This window comes from Argopecten irradians, chromosome 1, assembly GCF_041381155.1.
Source record: "Argopecten irradians isolate NY chromosome 1, Ai_NY, whole genome shotgun sequence".
Taxonomy (NCBI): Eukaryota; Metazoa; Mollusca; class Bivalvia; order Pectinida; family Pectinidae; genus Argopecten; species Argopecten irradians.
The window spans coordinates 21,424,911-21,437,911 of record NC_091134.1 but is presented as its reverse complement, the minus strand read 5'-3'; the positions used below and the strand labels follow the sequence as shown (position 1 = coordinate 21,437,911).

Sequence of the window (13,001 nt, the reverse complement as noted above, 5' to 3'; positions counted from 1 at the left end):
TTACAGTGATAAACCATTGCTTCCTTTGTAGTGCAGTCTCACTGTAAAGTACATACAAAGATTAAGTAGGACATCCCACAAAACCAAACCAAATTACATAGAGTGAGACAAACAAGTCCTAAATTACATAGAGTGAGAGGCAAACAAGTCCTAAATTACATAGAGTGAGACAAACAAGTCCTAAATTAACATAGAGTGAGACAAACAAGTCCTAAATTACATAGAGTGAGACAAACAAGTCCTAAATTACAAAGAGTGAGACAAACAAGTCCTAAATTACAAAGAGTGAGACAAACAAGTCCTAAATTACATAGAGTGAGACAAACAAGTCCTAAATTACATAGAGTGAGACAAACAAGTCCTAAATTACATAGAGTGAGACAAACAACAATCCTAAATTACAAAGAGTGAGACAAACAAGTCCTAAATTACAAAGAGTGAGACAAACAAGTCCTAAATTACAAAGAGTGAGACAAACAAGTCCTAAATTACAAAGAGTGAGACAAACAAGTCCTAAATTACATAGAGTGAGACAAACAAGTCCTAAATTACATAGAGTGAGACAAACAAGTCCTAAATTACATAGAGTGAGACAAACAAGTCCTTAATTAGATATAATGAGACAAACAAGTCCTTAATTACAAAGAATGAGACAAACAAGTCCTTAATTACATATAATGAGACAAACAAGTCCTAAATTACATAGAGTGAGACAAACAAGTCCTAAATTACATAGATTTGGGCAAACAGAGTCTTAATAGCATTGAAAGAGTAGGACAAACAAATTCTCAGTTTACATAGAGTGCAGGGACAAGCAAGTCATAAATGACATAGAATGAGACAAACAAGTCCTAAAATTACATAAAATGAGACAAACAAGTCCTAAATTACATAGAATGAGACAAACAAGTCCTAAATTACATAGAGTGAGGCAAACAAGTCCTAAATTACATAGAATGAGAAAAAAAAAGTCCTAAATTACATAGAATGAGACAAACAAGTCCTAAATTACATAGAATGAGACAAACAAGTCCTAAATTACATAGATTGGTGCAAATAGATCCTTTTAAAAATAACAGTATAAGTGTAGGACAAACAAATTTTCAATTATTACATAGAGTGCAGGACAAACAAGTCCTAAATTGCATTGAATGAGACAAATAAGTCCTAAATTACATAGAATGAGGCAAACAAGTCCTAAATTACATAGACTGAGACAAAAAAGTCCTAAATTACATAGAGTGAGACAAACAAGTCAGTTAATTACAAAGAATGAGACAAACAAGTCCTTAATTGCATATAATGAGACAAACAAGTCCTAAATTACATATAATGAGACAAACAAGTCCTTAATTACAAAGAATGAGGCAAACAAGTCCTAAATTACATAGAATGAGGCAAACAAGTCCTAAATTACATATAATGAGACAAACAAGTCCTAAATTACATATAATGAGACAAACAAGTCCTTAATTACAAAGAATGAGACAAACAAGTCCTAAATTACATAGAATGAGGTAAACAAGTCCTAAATTACATAGAATGGGGCAAACAAGTCCTAAATTACATATAATGAGACAAACAAGTCCTTAATTACAAAGAATGAGACAAACAATTTCTTAATTGCATATAAATGAGGCAAACAAGTCCTAAATTACATAGAGTGAGGCAAACAAGTCCTTAATTACAAAGAATGAGACAAACAAGTCCTTAATTACAAAGAATGAGACAAACAAGTCCTAAATTACATATAATGAGACAAACAAGTCCTTAATTACAAAGAATGAAGCAAACAAGTCCTAAAATTACATAGAATGAGGCAAACAAGTCCTAAATTACATATAATGAGACAAACAAGTCCTAAATTACATATAATGAGACAAACAAGTCTTTAATTACAAAGAATGAGACAAACAAGTCCTAAATTACATAGAATGAGGTAAACAAGTCCTAAAATTACATAGAATGGGGCAAACAAGTCCTAAATTACATATAATGAGACAAACAAGTCTCCTTAATTACAAAGAATGAGACAAACAATTTCTTAATTGCATATAATGAGGCAAACAAGTCCTAAATTACATAGAGTGAGGCAAACAAGTCCTTAATTACAAAGAATGAGACAAACAAGTCCTTAATTACAGAAGAATGAGACAAACAAGTCCTTAATTACAAAGAATGAGACAAACAAGTCCTTAATTACATATAATGAGACAAACAAGTCCTAAATTACATAGAGTGAGGCAAACAAGTCCTTAAATAGATATAATGAGACAAACAAGTCCTTAATTACAAAGAATGAGACAAACAAGTCCTTAATTACATATAAAATGAGACAAACAAGTCCTAAAATTACAATAGAGTGAGGCAAACAAGTCCTTAATTACATATAATGAGACAAACAAGTCCTTAATTACAAAGAATGAGACAAACAAGTCCTTAATTACAAAGAATGAGACAAACAAGTCCTAAATTACATAGAATGAGGCAAACAAGTCCTAAATTACATAGAATGAGGCAAACAAGTCCTAAATTACATATAATGAGACAAACAAGTCCTAAATTACATTTAATGAGACAAACAAGTCCTTAATTACAAAGAATGAGACAAACAAGTCCTAAAATTACATAGAATGAGGTAAACAAGTCCTAAATTACATAGAATGGGGCAAACAAGTCCTAAATTACATATAATGAGACAAACAAGTCCTTAATTACAAAAATGAGACAAACAAGTCCTAAATTACATAGAGTGAGGCAAACAAGTCCTTAATTAGATAGAATGAGACAAACAAGTCCTAAATTACATATAATGAGACAAACAAGTCCTAAATTACATAGAGTGAGGCAAACAAGTCCTAAATTAACCTAGAGTGAGACAAACAAGTCCTAAATTACATAGAGTGAGACAAACAAGTCCTAAATTACATAGAGTGAGACAAACAAGTCCTAAATTACATAGAGTGAGACAAACAAGTCCTAAATTACATAGAATGAGACAAACAAGTCCTAAATTACATAGAATGAGACAAACAAGTCCTTAAATTACATATGATGAGACAAACAAGTCCTAAATTACATAGAGTGAGGCAAACAAGTCCTAAATTACATAGAGTGAGGCAATACAAGTCCTAAATTACCTAGAGTGAAACAAACAAGTCCTAAATTACATAGAGTGAGACAAACAAGTCCTTTAATTACATATAATGAGAGGCAAACAAGTCCTAAATTACATAGACTGAGGCAAACAAGTCCCAAATTACATAGAGTGATCTAATAAGTCCTAAATTACATCTAGGACAAACATTGTACTTAAATTATGTAGAGTAGGGCAAGCAAGTCCTAAATTATGGTAGGACAAACATTATACCTAAATTGCATAGAGTAGGGAAAACAAGGCCTAATTCAATTATATAGAGTGTGGTAAACAAGTTCTGAATTACATGAAGTTGGGGGAAATACATCCTAAACTATACCATTGAGTAAGGGCAGAACTTGCCCATGTGATCATAAATTAAAAGAGAAATTGAATTAGTGACTATGTGTATGAAGTTGAACCCTGCTATGTGTGTAGTTATTGTGTATATTAGTATATAGTTTGAAGTGCATTGTTTATTAAGTCCTCTGTTTGTAATGGTATTTACATCCGGATATCATCACTACACATATATATAGACCAGGATGCCTTAACACATCCTTGTGTACCCTATCCCTTTTAATTATTCACTTCATTATTTGGCCTTGTTTCACGGATACAAATAATATTGATATATGTCATGATCCTAAGTTCAAAAGTATCACCGCTGCTTGGTAAGTAAACTATTACAAAAATCATATTACATTTCATGATATAAACAAGTAAAAGAAAAAAGTATATACAATATATAATATATAATACAGATCTACATGAGGTATGTATATATACATACATTCAGATTAGGCTATAACAAACCACTTGTCCTAGTTCAGATTCTCGGGAAGCCCAATTTTTCAACCTAAGGTTCTTAAGATATTGAGTTAAAGTGATCTGTATTTGAAAGCTACATTTTTTTTAATTATTAGAAGTTTTTAAATGCCTTAATTCAACATGATAGGAATGGCTGGAAAGATGGGGAGGGGGACATACAGTGACGTCCTTGTCTCCATTGCTTGTCCTACCACGTCTAATGAACTACATGTATTCCTTCCAGATTTTGTGTGGAGATGGGGAAATTTATGTCTTATGCATTTTACTTTTTCAATTTCACATATTTCCTGAGTGGCTTTTCAATAATTGTATATTTGAAAATGAGTAAATGACATTATTTATAAGTGCTATGCACCACTTAAAGCCTCATCAGTACCTCTTTACAACATCTTACTGATAGTAATGTTTATTTTAGTTGCTGTCTCTATATAAACATTCTCTCCTGCTTCATTCTATTGATGTTAATGTGCCGGCCATATATTAACACACACTAGATACATTTTGTATCTTTGATTTGAAATGCCAACAGTGAAAACAATTTTCGTACTCATTCAACATCATAAGCATAATAAATAGTTAAAAATCATAACGCTTTCTGTCTTAAGTTAAAAAGGAAGATATCTTTTGCTGTGTTGAAGTTAATTTCATGCAATTTTTATGCTAAAAACCTGTTATATAACGTACAATGTATGAATATGGATGCATATCTGCGATGGTTCTGATCCATAAAAACATTATGTACCATAGAGATAGAGGGAAATATTGGATTTTATAATAATAACAAAGAATACATACTGTAGGGTTCATAACGAGGGAAATGTTGGATAGAGAATACATACTGTACCATTTAGATAAAGGGAAATGTTGGATTATATCATAATAATAGAGAATACATACTGTACCATTGAGATAAAGGGAAATTTTGGATAGAGAATACATAATGTACCATAGAGATAGAGGGAAATGTTGAGATAGAGAATAAATACTGTACCATTGAGATAGAGGGAAATGTTGGATAGAGAATACATACTGTACCATTGAGATAGAGGGAAATGTTGGATTATATAATAATAATAGAGAATACATACTGTACCATTTAGATAAAGGGAAATTTTGGATTAAATAATAATAATAATAGAGAATACATACTAAGTAGCCACTTGAGATAGAGGGAAATGTTGGATTATATTATAATAATAATAGAGAATACATACTGTACCATTGAGATAGAGGGAAATATTGGATTATATTAATAATAATAATAGAGAATACATACTGTACCATTGAGATAGAGGGAAATATTTGATTATATAATAATAATAATAGAGAATACAATACTGTACCATTGAGATTAGAGGGAAATGTTGGATTACTATTCGTAATAATAGAGAATACATACTGTAGCGTTTTGATAGAGGGAAATGTTGGATTATATAATTTTGTTTTGTCCACGATAGAGAATACATCCTGTAGCGTTGAGATAGAGGGAAATGTTGGATTATATAATAAATAATAGAGAATACATACTGTAGTGTTGAGATGGAGGGAAATATCAAATAAAATATCATGTATTTTGAAAGAACCCCTACAGATCATAGTAGGTCACAAATTATACATACTGGTTACTCCTCTGAATTTAAAATTGTATCCTGTAAAGAAATTTGAATTTTAAAGAAGAAAGACAATCTGTGTTGTACAAATGGTTTTATTTTTCTCTATAGAATGAACAGTAAATTTGTGTTGTGTATAGAAACTGTGTAAACAATTGATTAGTTTTGACACGTTCAGGAAATAGGTGGCTTATTTTCCACATTTAATCTTATATACTTCCCAATCCTAGAGAATTTTGTTTAATGAGGAAACAATGTTATATATGTATATTTCCCTGTAGATACAGCAGGACTTGTTAGGTAAAACATTTCGGAATACAGATTAGTTTGTTTGATGTACGTACTGTAAATGTGATTATTTCTAATGTAAATTATTTTCATGATTTTGATAAGTAAATAATTTGAATTTTGCTTGGACATTTGACATTTCATGTACGATTGATATTAAAGACCTTTCATAGAGTTCTGCATGGATTCTAACCAAATTTGGCCAGAAACATCCTTGGAGGAACAGGAACAGAGTTTGTATAAATTTTGGCTCTAACCCCCTGAGGACTGTGGGGGCAGGGCCCAATAAGGGAAATAGAGGTACATGTAAATCCTTTACTGCCGTTGAGCCCTATCTGTGAACAACAAAAGTACTATACTACTGTAGCAAGTGTACATTGTATTGAATGATGTGATACTACAAGATAGTCGAGTCCCACTCACCCTAAGGTGGTCTACCTGGTCTACCTGGTCTACCTTTAGTGGCTATAAAGACACCATTTCTAGCACATCTTCATAAAAAATGGCTACTTCCACTGGAAAGAGCGATAATTTTCCTTTCAAAATCATCCTACACATCTATATAAAGTCTCGTCACTAAGAATTACTAAACATTTCTCTAGATTTTTTACAATCATCTAATTAAAATTCATAGTGTCTCCTGCTGGTAGAATATGCATGAGCGAGGCCAAAACTATTTTTAAACGTATTGATCATAAACCTTAGTGATAATTATTTCATGTGTAATTCAGCTTATCTGCATGTAGAATGGAGAATTTGAAATGAACTTGATTTCATTTACCTAAAACATCAATCTTTTAATCAATATTGTAGCTCTAGACTTCCGTTGACAAAAAGTTCTATTTCCTTTTAGCAATAATTCAAATAATAAAACAATTTTAGCATTTTGAATTCAGTCAATGCATGTTTTTATTGATCAAAGAAAAATTATCAACCTCGGACTATGTCCTTGGTCGATAATTTTTCTTCGGTCAATAAAAACATGCATCGACCTCATCAAAATGCTTTAATTGTATGATATTTGTCATGATTATACAGATTTGTTTTATTCACAAAATGATATGTTACAAAACAAATTCTCATAGCCCGGAATATAGATTCATGTGGATTATATCTGATTGTGTTTAAATCATTATATTTCTTGGCTTACATCTGACCGAAGGTCAAGATGACCTATTGTCATCATGTTTTGTCTGTCGTCGTGCGCCGTCCGCTGTCCACCGTCCGCGTCGTACGTGCATTAGACTATTTATACAAAAGCCTACTCCTCCTTAACCCTTGAGTGGATTACATCTATATTTGGTTGTGAAAACATCATTGGGGAAGGACAATCATATTTTTTATAAATGAGATGGTCCGACCCCTAGGGGCTGAGGGGCAGGGGCCCCAAAAGGGCAAATTTTCTTATTTTAGGTTTAAAAACCTATTTCCTCCTTCATCCTTGGATCGATTTCATCCATATTTGGTGTGAAACATCATTTGGGCAAGGACAATCATATTTTATATAAATGAGCCTGGTCCGACCCCTAGGGGCAGAGGGGCAGGGCCCCAAAAGGGCAAATTTTCGTAATTTTAGCTTTAAAATCCTACTCATCCTTCATCCTTGGATAGATTTCATCCATATATTGGTGTGAAACATCATTGTGGAAGGACAATTATATTTTATAAAAGTGAGCTGGTCCACCTCTAGGGGCTGATGGTCGGGGCCCCAAATGGGGAAATTTTTCTTAATTTTAGCTTTAAAATCCTATCTCCTTCATCCTTAGATGGATTTCATCAATATTTGGTGTGAAACATCATTAGGGACGGACGATTATATTTTATTATAAATGAGCCTGGTCCGACCCCTAGGGGCTGAGGGGGTGGGGCCCCATAAGGGGAAATTTTCTTAATTTTAGCTTTAAATCCTACTCCTCCTTCATCCTTCATTGAATTTCATTCATATTTGGTGTGAAAACATCATTGGGGAATGACAATTTTATTTTATAAAAATAAGTCTGGTCCAACCCCTAGGGGCTGAGGGGTGTCGGGGCCCAAAATGGGCAAATTTTCTTAATTTTAGCTGGCCCGACTTCCTGTTTTCAGGTTTCAGTCTCTGATCTCAATGAAAATTGGTCTATAGGGGTTTTTTAATTGATGACGAATAACATGCAAACATTTTTGTAAAGATTTTGGTATTCCAAGATGGCTGCTGGCCCGCTTCCTGTTTTCAGGTTTCAGTCTCAATGAAAATTGGTCATAGGGGTTTTAATTGATTCAGAAGGGGGAACTTTAGGTGATGACAATCTATCTTTTATAATATTTGGAGATGGTTTTATGCTGGCATTTTATAAAAGTTTTCATTTTTTTTTTTAAGTAATTGTTCGCTGCTTATCCGACTTTAAATATTATTTAATAAACTTTATTATTTTCAAAACCTAACGATATCTAAATCCACCTACCGGTAAGATTTGAAAATTGTGTTGTAATTTATATTATCGTTGAAATTATGTTCTTTTACCATAAAAGGTGTTTTTATTACTTCAATCATACATTTCGCTGTCATAAAAATTCATTTAGCAAATATTGTTTCGGTTTTATAAGAGGAATCATTAAGGTTTTCGTATATGTATCTGCCTTTCATTTTTAAAAACTCCTCGTTTATTAGATCATGATGGGTCACACGGAACCTGATTATAAGCTTTTTTAAATCTGTATTACCATATATTGCATTTAACACATACATAGTAATTTGTACCAGTTTATTACAGAAATCCTAATGGTTTTTAATTTTTTATTCCCCCCGTAAAATTAATATTCAGGTCAAATTTGAGTGGTATCAATTTAAAACAAACCCTGTGTCCTTATTTTCCTTGTGTCACAAACATTCGCCTACAATTTAAAATTAGATGTTATAGTCCTATGCCTGTAACAAAATTATAACCTTTCAGTATTATAGGCAAAATATATACAAAAACTACCAGAAAGATTCCTTCACGTATATACAGTACGACAAGTCGTACATTACATGTGTGTGTATCTCCAAAACCTTGAACTGCATGCAGTTTATGTAGAGATTATGAGTGTCCATACCTTCCTGAATTCATATTGTCGATTAATTAATAATTAATAAAGAAAATAACACTATTTTGATCAATCTTAGAATTTTATAATTGTTTATGTAAACCCCTTGATTTATAAGTGAGATATATACGTCCTTGTGCTGGAGCAGAAAGAGTTGGACCCAATAGGGAAATTAGAGTTGGATCTTTAAATTCCTTCAGAAAAGAAATAATGATCTTGTATTCAGAACATTACTTGGCATTACAACCAGGTGAGCGATATAGGTCCTTTGGGCCTCTTATTGTTATAAATCAGATAAGAGGATTTTCAGAAATAAATTTCATTCATCTAAAAAGCTTAAAATTACAAATCAAATATATTTATATAGTGTGAAATATAAAGCTTGTTTTCCACTCCTGTGACCAAACAGTTGTGTTAGCATGAACCCAACTGTTTATATGTTAACAGATATGTATTTATCTACCAAGCAAACATGTTTTTAACTCTTTTCATCCGAGATAGAAACGTGTGGCTGGCGCCCTCAGGGAAACCAAAGTACATAGAATAAAGCTTATCTAGTATTTTTGTTCGGCAGTGTTCATATCTGACTGTATGCAATAGAGACGAACTATCGTGAAGTTTATAATTAGATAGTGCTGTCTGAATGAAATGAACAATAATTTCTATTTGATTGAATTTTATCAATAAGAGGCATTATATTAATTTTACCTAGATTGCTGATAAAAGTGAAGTAGGAACTGAAATATTATAGGCTGGGGGATAGAACCCTAAGTCTTTTGTACCATTGGGAATATGATTTAAGGCCAATAGAATGACAGTGATGTAAGTGGTCTAATGTATCCGTTTTCTCTGTTTTAGGATGTTGACATGATGGAGACAATACCGTAGGATATCACCATGCCACCAATCGTCGTCGTGCCTGACCTTGACATTGTGTCGGAGGTCAGCGCTGATGAATGTGTGGAAATTGACTTCCTCATGCCAAATGGAATCTTCATCCCCCTCAAGGTCAACTTTTACGACTCATTAGAAATAGTGAAAAGGGTAATTTTTGATCTATCCATACTGATTTTGTTAAAGATGATTTGAAATTATTAGGAGATTGATTGTTTGAGCTTTTTAAATTCAATTTATTTTACACATTTACTCATTCTAACCAAACAAGCTTGTATACTACAGATTGACTGTAATATTCACTATAGTTTTGCATTTTCCATCCAAATTCTTTGTTTCCATTCTCTTCCAAATAGTGATTTGTCTTTGGAAAATTTGAATATCTTCTGTCAATGGAACTTTATAATATAACAAAACAAGTTTGTGTGTCTTGTACCAAAAGTAGGTCACTGTGATCTACAACAATTTGGAATTTGATCAACATTTATGGCATTTTATACTGTTTACCATACATTGACTTTATTTCTTACATTTTGTTCTCTAAATAGTGAAGTAAAAGTTTATCAAAATAAAACCATAAATAAATCACTACAAATCCTATGACCTAATGTGACCTATATTTTGTACTTCAGAAATCAAAAGCTTGAAAGGTCCTTGTACAATATCGTCATAACTGCAGTATATATGTTAAACTGTTATTCTCCTAAACATGTAATTACAATATACAATGGAACCCACTTAATCTGAAATTGTTTATTATGAAATACTGCTTAATTTGAAATTAATTAACGAAACTCCCTGTTCACACTTATCCATTGCCATTCTTCTTGGTTATATTGAAATCTGGAAACTTTGAAGAGATTTTCCATTCCCTGAGGACTTCAATATTACCGGGTCCCACTGTACATATAGTTTAAGAGCATGGCTGACAGAATCTTTAACTGTTGCAGAGACTATGGAGGGAAGCTGAGGGTTACCCTCTCTTCAATGCTGTTGGTCAACATCAGTCTTACTCCTTCATTTACATCAACAGTTCAGGACAAAAGGTAGACCTATTTTTATCATTCGATCATCATTTCTTTTTTCAGCAATGGCAGTATTGATATTGCATTACAAACGTAGTGTATTGCATGCATTGTAATAAGTTGTTCTTTTTATGTGTAATTTATGTCGAATAACTTTGTATTGTACTTTTACTGTATGGCATATTACACTTTTTGGTGCAGTTAACTTTTAGCCCGAATTAGTTAAGGAATTTTGAAGAGGGTAGTACTATACTATCCAAAAGGAGTTCTTTTAATGAATATTTAGCAAATCAATATCAACTTCCCTTAGTTTGGAGTTCTTGCAAACGATTGCCTATCGTAATTATTCCTTCCATATTCATAATTTTTGTGAATTTGATCAAGCTTTATTAAAAGCCTTGATTATCTATACTTAATAGGTCTTGAATTTGATTTTATTCTAGATTATCTTCTCCTTGCTTGAGGCTTTTCAAGACAAATCCTCATTTAGATTTTGATATTAATCTTGGTGATTTTCTACAGGGAGATAAAGACTTGTATATAGAAATACTCAATTATTTTTCACTGGTAGCTGTGATTCAATCACATTCAGGGGAATATGTGATCAAGTTGCTTATCACGCTTGTAGTTCATCCTCCCATATTGTAACTGGATATTATAATATTACAACAAAAATAGAACTTGTGTGTGTACATGTATTTTAAAGATAGAACCTACATAAGTATTTTAAAAATAGATATTGTGTATTCTTATTCCAGGATGAAGTAACAGATGAAGATTTGAGCTTAAATGACCTCCGGCCTTCTGTTAGGTTCCTTAAGGTCATACAGAAACAATCTGATGATCCAAAACGGACGCTTGATAGACAGAAAAATCAGCTGATAGGGCCCAGAGGTAAGCTTTAAGTCTTTTGGTAAGTATTGTCTGTAAATGGTGGCGAAGCTAAACAATGTTACATTCATCCCCAAAGACATATATAGGTTCTTCTAATTCAAAGACACTACTTTTCAGGGCAAGAAATATCCCAGGTCCGATGGGCAGAGACCAGTAAAATATGCTCCCGGGCAAGTGAAAATTGGTGTAAACTTGCCCGGTTTTAATGTTAATTACCCTGTTTTGGGTAAAATTAGACTGAAATCTTAAATTCAGTCAAGTGGTTTTCAAAATAAGTTTCTTGCCCTGCTTTTAAAGTGTGCTATTCAACAGATTTCAGTTTGAAGACCCGACAGATTTTAATATAAAGAAATAAATGTAACAGCTAGTGATGGAAATCTTTGTAATGATTTACTATTGTCTTGTTTTAGCAACACAGATCATAGAAGCACAGCAGGCTTCAGAGGTAGCTGACTTTCGATCCAAGATGCAGACAGTCGGTAACGAGGCTACCTACGAGAGAAATGAGGACCCTTCAGTAAGTAAATTACCACAGGACATTTTACACCATGGTATCATTTCTTCATGTAATTATTTGGTAAACGGGTATTTATAGGTTTAATATTTCAAATTCGATCTTGTTTGAATTGAAAGAGACACTGACTTTTAAAGCGCCAACATGGAAATGTTATAAAGTGTTTTTGTTACAAATGTAATTCTGGAATTCCATATCCTGATCTGGCTTTATTTGTGTTGTCAGTATCAAATAGTAGATATTGTTTTCTTTTCAATAATTTAGTTGATCATCTTTGTAATTTATATTTTGATAACGTATTGTGATGAGTCATTAGATGATATGTATTTCTAAGAATTTTATTTAAAGTATTATTTTCCTTGTTGGGTTTGTAGAGTCTGTGTACATCCGCTATGCGCAGATTCCACCTAGATTTTGCCGTGATTTAGTGACACTAACCTGTCAAAAACATATACTAAGATAAACTTGTCAGCGGTAATCTACTATAACAACAGTGACATTACACTGTACTAAACGCATTTGTTTTGTGTAAACTTCAAGCGGCATATCATACAAACTCTTGCATTGGTCACGATATTCTAAGCATATGATCGACTTTTGATACTTCCGGAACAATACAATGCATATCAGGTTTATATAGTCAATAAAAGAATCTGACGAAATGGATAACTTTTAGTATCGGCCACATATTTAATTTATTTCACATTATCCTAAATGTACGTTGCACTATCGCTTACTAAACCCTG

General features: G+C 32.5%; 1 protein-coding gene across 2 annotated transcripts in view; it reads left to right on the top strand.

Moving 5' to 3' along the window:
* LOC138320646 (phosphatidylinositol 4,5-bisphosphate 3-kinase catalytic subunit beta isoform-like) overlaps positions 1–13,001 on the top strand; it is a 102,369-nt gene that overhangs the window by 68,281 nt on the left and 21,087 nt on the right. Inside the window, exons 1-3 of one of the 2 annotated variants that reach the window (XM_069263787.1) lie at positions 3,665–3,810; positions 9,787–9,972; positions 10,773–10,868. In XM_069263787.1, coding sequence (XP_069119888.1) covers positions 9,826–9,972; positions 10,773–10,868 — 243 coding nt within the window. In that variant the 5' untranslated portion in view covers positions 3,665–3,810; positions 9,787–9,825. Of the gene's footprint in view, positions 1–3,664; positions 3,811–9,786; positions 9,973–10,772; positions 10,869–13,001 lie in introns of those variants that run through there. The other variant, XM_069263778.1, reaches the window with a different exon arrangement.